Below are 7,443 nucleotides of genomic sequence, written 5' to 3'. Positions count from 1 at the left end.
TAGGAATAGTTAAAAATTTGGACATTTGTTAAATTTTTTTAAGTAATATAATATATAAAAAAAATGAATCTTTTAAAAATATCAAAAAGCTTAAATTGCAGACTTTCCTTTTTCTTAAGATTTTTATTTTATGTTATTGGACATATCTTAAGAATCATGCAATAACAGAACCGAGCATGTGAGTTCATTAAAACAGGAAAATAAATGTTACAATATACTCATAAAATCATTCTATTTTATTTCTTATACATTACTGTTTTCCATCAAAAGAATAACATTCAATGTGACAGGGTGCAAAGGCTATTTAATTCTCTCAATTTTTCAATTGCAAAACAAAAACAAAAACAAGAGAGAAAAACGGAGAAAAAAAAGTTTTATGTCGTAAACACAGGAAGAAAAAGGTTCTTCTGTTTTTCCGAAAGTCCTCTTTTCTCTGATCACCCCACAAAAAATTTGTTTCAAAGTTTCGAACTTTGGCCAGAATGGGTTCCGAGCTTCGCCGGTGGCGGTGGTGGTGCGCCGTCTTCGTCGGAATGTTGGCCGTGACCTTAACTTCTTCCGAACAACAACAACAAACGGTGTCTCGAATTGCCTTCGGATCATGTTCCAACCAAAGTGCACCTCAGGTTCCAAATTTTCTGTCTTTTATTTATTTTCCTTTTGGAAGTGTTTTCTTTTTTCTGTTTTTGTACTTTCTTCTTTGTCTTCTCTTTTTTTCTTCTGTTTCACCCATGTGATGCAGTGTCGTATGTTATTTCAATGATTCACTCATGATGTCCCAATTCTCGTACCAACATGCTATTTCCAATCTCCATGTCACGTCAACTTAAGCAAACTTTGGTTCTGTGCTTGACTTTGAATTTCTTTTCCAAAAAGTATCCATTTGTATATATTGCTATTTTTATTCAACAATTCAATTAGTGATTAAGTACACATACTATTTGGCTATAGCTTAATATCTAGAATCTGTTCCCTGTTCTGTGAACTGTGAAGAATAGGTTGGAATAATGATCCATGACATGATATAACTCTATTATGGAGGTGTGTTTTGCACTTTTACCATTTAAAAATTGTTCAGGCTAAAGTGAAGTCACACCTTTAGGTTAGAAGGTATAGGTAGTAGTGGCATATTACTACATGATATATATGTAGGACCCTGATGACATATTTTTATGCTCTTCTATAGTTTTTCATATTCAAGCTATCTATATTATGTTACATCTACATATAAATTTTTGGAAATCACAGAGCTAGAGCTACAGATTCAGTGATAATTTAGTTTTCAACAATGCTTTACACTTAACAGTCTTCTATGTGGCTCAAGCTGAATATTAGATTTAACTTTCAAATTGTATTTCGGATGTTAATGTATGCATATCCCAATTTTTTGGTTGTTCTGCCAGCCCATTTGGGATGCTGTGGTGGACTTCCATCCCCAGGTTTTTATATGGCTTGGTGATAATATTTATGGAGACATCAAACACCCGTTTAAACTATTTGGACGGGAAAGGACTATTGGACCGTGGAAGAATGTTCCGCGATTTGTTCCTTCCTCTGAGCAGGAGATGGAGGCTAAATACAAGAAGGCTAAGTCTCACCCTGGCTACACTCGACTTCGTCAGAATGCTAAGGTGCTTCAATCTAAGCTTCTATGCCTCTTTGCTGGTTGAGATTCTCATGGAAAGATATTTGTCAAAAAGTATGTTTATGTGGGTGCATTTAGTGAAATGGTGAATGTGTTTACTCAACTTCTTTAGCCTAACTTTTTTATATTTGGAATGTCATAGGTTATTGGAACATGGGACGATCATGATTATGGATTAAATAATGCAGGAAAAGAGTTTGATCGGAAAGTAACCAACCAAAAGTTACTTCTTGATTTCTTAGATGAACCTCAAGATAGCCCGAGGTGGGTCAACAATCTCCTTCATTGAATTATCATGTTCTACCTATTTACATGCTAGAATTTCATATATGTTCTGTCCAAGAGAACTATTGATACATATTGAAATTGAATATTTGAATGTATATATATATGAATTCGCTGATTCAGATGTTTTGAAAGGCATCAGAGAATTCGATACTTACTGCAGTTTTGTATTTCAGGCGGAAACAGGCTGGTGTATACACCTCATATACATATGGTTCTGCAGGTAGAGATGTCAAGGTATTAACTGAAACATTGCTGTTTTATTTATTTATTTAGAATGTCTAATTTAACTTTTTCTTGCAATGATAAAATCTTCTCGTGGTCACTGTGTCAGTAGCCACGACAAGGTCTCCTTAAATGTCTTGCAACTTAAATAAAGCACTCAATATGTTAACATGTTATTACCAATAGACATGTTAGATGTTGTTTTAAGCATGCATCTTGTGCTAAGACATGCTATTGTTGTTTACCGTGCAAAACGCTTCAGATTGTCCTCTTGGATGCCAGATACCATAGGGACCCTGTAGGAAGTTATGGAACCATGTTGGGTGATTCACAATGGTCATGGTTTGAGAAAGAACTAAAGGGTCCTCCAACAGCCATTACCATCATTGCATCTTCTGTTCAGGTACAATATTTAGCTATCAGTCTTTGTGATCTCTGACATTCATCATTATGTGAATTTAGTTTGTGATGCTTAAATTCCTAACACTATGGAGACATTTTGTTAGAATAAACCAAACTACATGATTTATTCTTTGAAAGCTTATGAGGAGAAATTCTCTCTTAATGGCCTTCTCTTGCTTGGTTGTATTGATTTCATTATATACTTTCTATATATCCAGGTTATACCAAATCATACAGCAATCACTCTGCCATTCTTTGATATGGAATCATGGACTCGTTACCCGAAGGAAAGAGATCACCTTTTCAAATTAATTGCAGATAGTAAGGTAACAACTTCAGTGCATTCATTTTGTCTTGTACATTTGACATCTAACATTTATTGTTAGGGGTGGTTTACATTGGTATTATTTACATCATGCTGTGAAAAAGGTATTTACTCGAAAATCTTAGTTGTCCTTCGTGTGCAGAGGAGTGGAGTATTCTTCATAAGTGGAGATGTTCACTTTGGGGAAATCTCAAGATATGATTGCGCCGGGGATTATCCGCTATATGAAGTAACCTCAAGTGGGATTACTCAATCAGTTGAGGGGACTCTGCCGGATTTCTTCCATTTTGTTGTGAGATTTGTGTCATGGTTGGTCCCATCCACAATGAGGGTGAAGGACAAAAACTGCAGATACAAATCTTGTATATATGGTAAACTTCTCCTCCTAATTTTTTATTTTTATTTTTCACTTGCAAGGAAACAAAACTCTAGAGTTATCCTAAACTAGTGGATCTTTGGTAAACTTAAACCACAAAGATCAACTCAGAAACTTGATTTCAAGACCTAGACTAGTAAAACTCGTATAGGATAACTGGAGAGTTCGATAACCTTGTTCGCCTAGATTTTCATGTTTTAAAGTTTCAAATGTGGATTTCTGTTAGGCCAGCCGAACTTTGGAGCTATTGAAATAAACTGGGAATCTCAACCAGTAACTCTGAAGTTGGAAATCAGGGACAAGAATGGCCGTCCTGTTTCAGGTGTCAACACTTCATTAAGAGAACTACAGGCATCAAATTCACAGACTTGTTCCACAGAGAAAGCTGCTGGATGTAACTGCACTCCTGAATCTAGTCTTCCATGGATTGTCAGATATCGCCTCGCTATTCTAGTTTTTGTCTCCTTAGCTTGTGAGTTGTCTTAACTTCTATTTGCTTTAACTATCTGCAAATCCAACTTGGATTATCTGCATTTATTCATTGTATAATGCATTTCTGGTTTTACAAACATGGAGATTTTGAGTTCATGATGTTTTTCCTTTTTCTTTTTTTTTTCGTTGCAGTATTGCTTCTTGTATTGGTACTGCTTCTTTATGCTGTTATCAAAATCGCCCGACAAGGAATCTGCAGCAAAAGGAAGCCCGATTGATCGACACGCATAGTGTTGCATACACAGCCCACAAAAGGGAGAATGTGTAACACTTCTTAACCTCTGCATAATTAATTAACATCAGTGATTATAGATCAATAAGATGTATAGGGTAGTATTCTTATGCTGTTTCCATTAATGAATTAATCCTAAATGAAAACAGCTTATAGTTTAAGTTAGTGAAATTTTAGTTATTTTCCTTGTTTATTTGACTTCTTTATCTGCTACTTTCACTGAATTTTATATTACGATTAGCATTATTCTAATGGTATTTTTTCACTTTTGGAGACTCATGTGGTTAACACACAATTCATACATTATTATTATTATTATTTTCAGTATAAAGCAATTACATGGTACTAAAAATGAAAGTAATAAGAAACATTAAATCCATTGATTCATTGATTGCTTTTTGACTCAGTTCATATAGAATACATGTAAACTATGTTTATATTAATGTTTCTTAACGTTTAGCTTGTGTCTTGTTATTTGAAGTCTATGCAGACAAGACAAAAAATAAAGATAGGTTACATTGCGTATATGTAGTTTTCATATGTTTCTACTCTCATTTTCCAACAAAACATAGTGAAAATTAAGTTGAGTGATGTAGACGCTATGCTTTGTTTGTCCCTTCAAATGCGGTGGTGAGTCTTCCATTAAAGTCTTCCATTTCCACCTTGAACAATTCTTTATAGCAGCAGACACACACACACAGGTGGAAACAAAAGCAAGTTGTCAAGTTGATGCACTTTGGAATAATAAAATATAATAACAAATAGTGAGGTTGACTTACTTAATACAAGTGCTCTAAAGTCTGAACCTCTGTCAATTCTGAATCAAAAGGGTAACATTTTTCTCATTTGAAACCTTGGTAGTTACCCCAAAATACAACTGAAACTGAAAAAGCAGGGTTAGTAGATTAAAGTAAATTATCCATAAACTCTATGCCAGACGTGTTTGACTTGCTTCCAAACCTTCCAAGTTTGAGAGCAGATATGAATATAGAGAGTCAAAGTCAGAAACTTGCAAACAAAGACGCGTTCTTTGGTTATTATTATATCACACCCAGCCACCACAAATACATAAACATAAAATCAAAAACCAGTTCAACAGAAAACACCACCACACCATGGCCACAACCTCCATACTCTTCTCCTTCTTGTTCTTGTTCCTTATCAGTAGTACCTTAACAGAAGGGCAACAGATATACCTGAACAACGACCAACTAACATGCGACACCATAACCAACTCAACCTTAGGCAACACCTGCAACTCCATCGCAACCTGCCAATCCTACCTCACTTTCATATCCGCCACAAAACACAACACAGCCTCCACAATCTCCACCCTCCTCAACTCCACACCCACCAACATAACCACCTCCAACAACCTCTCAACCGTCTCTGAAGTCATCCCAACCGACACCCTCATCACCATCCCCGTCACGTGCTCATGCTTCAACAAAACCTATTACCAGCACAACACCACCTACACTATCTCCGCCGACGACACCTACTTCAGCCTCGCCAACAACACCTTCGAGGCACTCACCACGTGTCAAGCTCTCATTGCTCAGAACCCTTCTTTCCCCGAACGAAACCTTCAAGCCGGTGAGCGTGTCCACGTGCCTCTCAGGTGCGCGTGTCCCACCAAAAAACAGCGTGATGCTGGCTTCAAGTACTTGCTCACTTACTTGGTTTCCATGGGGGAATCGATTTCTTCCATTGCTGAGATCTTCGGGGTTGATGTACAGAGCGTTTTGGATGCTAATGAGCTTTCTGAAAGTTCGGTTATCTACTACTTTACTCCGATCTCTGTTCCTCTCAAAACAGAGCCGCCAAAGAAGTTGCAGAGGGTGGCTCAGCCGCCGGAGTCACCGCCGCCACCGGTGGAGACTACTCCGCCAAGCGGTGGCTCCGGGAATTCAAAGAAATGGGTGGTTGTTGGTGTTGTAATTGGGGTTGTCGTTCTGCTTCTTGTTCTAGGTTTTGTTCTGTTTTTCATATGCTTCCGCCGCCGTACACGGCAGCCGGAAACGGCGGAGGAGGCGGCAAAGGCGAAGCCTTTCTATGACTCTACCAGCACTGAAGAAGTCAAAAAGGGTTCTTTGGATGTTGTTACTACTACAACTAGCACCTCTACTACTCAATCATGGTCTATTTCTTCTGCAGGTGTACGCTATGCAATTGAGTCTTTAACGGTTTACAGATTTGAGGAGTTGCAGAAAGCTACCGGATTCTTCGGTGAGGATAATAGAATCAAGGGATCTTCTGTTTATAGAGCTTCTTTTAAAGGTGATGATGCTGCTGTTAAGGTTCTCAAAGGTGATGTTTCTGCTGAGATCAACATTCTCAAGATGATCAATCACACCAATGTTACAAGATTGTCTGGTTTTTGTGTCCACAAAGGTAACACTTATCTTGTTTATGAGTTTGCTGAGAATGGTGATCTTGATGATTGGCTTCATAATCATGGTAACAAGAAGAAAGATTTGGGCTTGAGTTGGAAGCAAAGGGTTCAGGTTGCTCATGATGTTGCTGATGCACTTAACTATCTTCACAACTATACAAACCCTTCTCATGTTCATAAGAATTTGAAGAGTGGTAATATTCTATTGGATGGTAATTTTAGGGCTAAAGTTTCAAACTTTGGGCTTGCAAGAGCCGTTGAGGATCAAGGTGATGATGGGGATGGAGGGTTCCAATTGACAAGGCATGTTGTTGGGACACAAGGTTATATGCCAGCTGAGTACATTGAGAATGGAGTGATCACACCAAAGATGGATGTTTTTGCATTTGGGGTTGTGATTTTGGAGCTTCTTTCAGGAAGAGAAGCTGTTGGATTTGGTGAGGATCGCCAAGTGTTGTTGTCATCAACTATAGGGCAAGTTCTTGAAGGAGATAATGTTAGGGAGAATCTTAGAGAATTCATGGATCCTTCTTTGGAGGGTGTTTATCCTTTGGATTTGGCATATTCTATGGCTGAATTGGCCAAAAAGTGTGTTGCCCGTGACATCAATTCAAGACCAAACATCTCTGAGGTTTTCATGACTTTGTCTAAGATTCAATCATCTACATTGAATTGGGATCCCTCTGATGAGCTTGAACGGTTTAAATCAGTTAGCCAAATGTCTGATACTGATAGCTGATAGTTTTTTTCTTAAAGCTTCTTAGAACCTAAAAATTGTAATCTACTGGCACTGATCCTGAGAATGGAGAATGTATGCTATTTTTTTTTTCCACACAAATTAGTGATTTAATTTAATAAATAAATGGTATTGTTTCATGTGTGTTAATAATTCAGTAAGTCTTTTGAAGTAAGAATTATTTTGACTTTGATGATTGTTCTCTCCAAGTCTGACCTAAGTTTTGTGTCAAGATCACATTTGATGAAACTAGGGAATATGATCTTAGGCAAATATTATTATATATAAAAATGTAGAAGAGGGAAAAAAATTAAATGATTGCTGGTATTA

At 37.2% G+C, this 7,443-nt stretch overlaps 2 protein-coding genes across 2 annotated transcripts; both read left to right on the top strand.

The window, feature by feature from the left end:
• LOC107609987 lies at positions 248 to 4,257 on the top strand. Its single transcript, XM_016312052.2, has 9 exons — positions 248 to 626; positions 1,404 to 1,631; positions 1,788 to 1,909; positions 2,107 to 2,167; positions 2,418 to 2,558; positions 2,776 to 2,883; positions 3,025 to 3,253; positions 3,485 to 3,730; positions 3,883 to 4,257. Exons 1-9 carry the CDS (start codon positions 483 to 485, stop codon positions 3,966 to 3,968), a joined length of 1,365 nt encoding a protein of 454 aa, XP_016167538.1. The 5' UTR covers positions 248 to 482; the 3' UTR covers positions 3,969 to 4,257.
• Positions 4,744 to 7,288, top strand: LOC107609381 (protein LYK5). Its single transcript, XM_016311331.2, has one exon. The coding sequence runs from the start codon at positions 5,098 to 5,100 to the stop codon at positions 7,114 to 7,116; it is 2,019 nt and encodes a 672-aa protein (XP_016166817.1). The 5' UTR covers positions 4,744 to 5,097; the 3' UTR covers positions 7,117 to 7,288.

This window comes from Arachis ipaensis, chromosome B07 (genome assembly GCF_000816755.2).
Source record: "Arachis ipaensis cultivar K30076 chromosome B07, Araip1.1, whole genome shotgun sequence".
NCBI classification, from domain to species: domain Eukaryota; kingdom Viridiplantae; phylum Streptophyta; class Magnoliopsida; order Fabales; family Fabaceae; genus Arachis; species Arachis ipaensis.
This window is presented reverse-complemented; position numbering and strand designations above follow the sequence as displayed.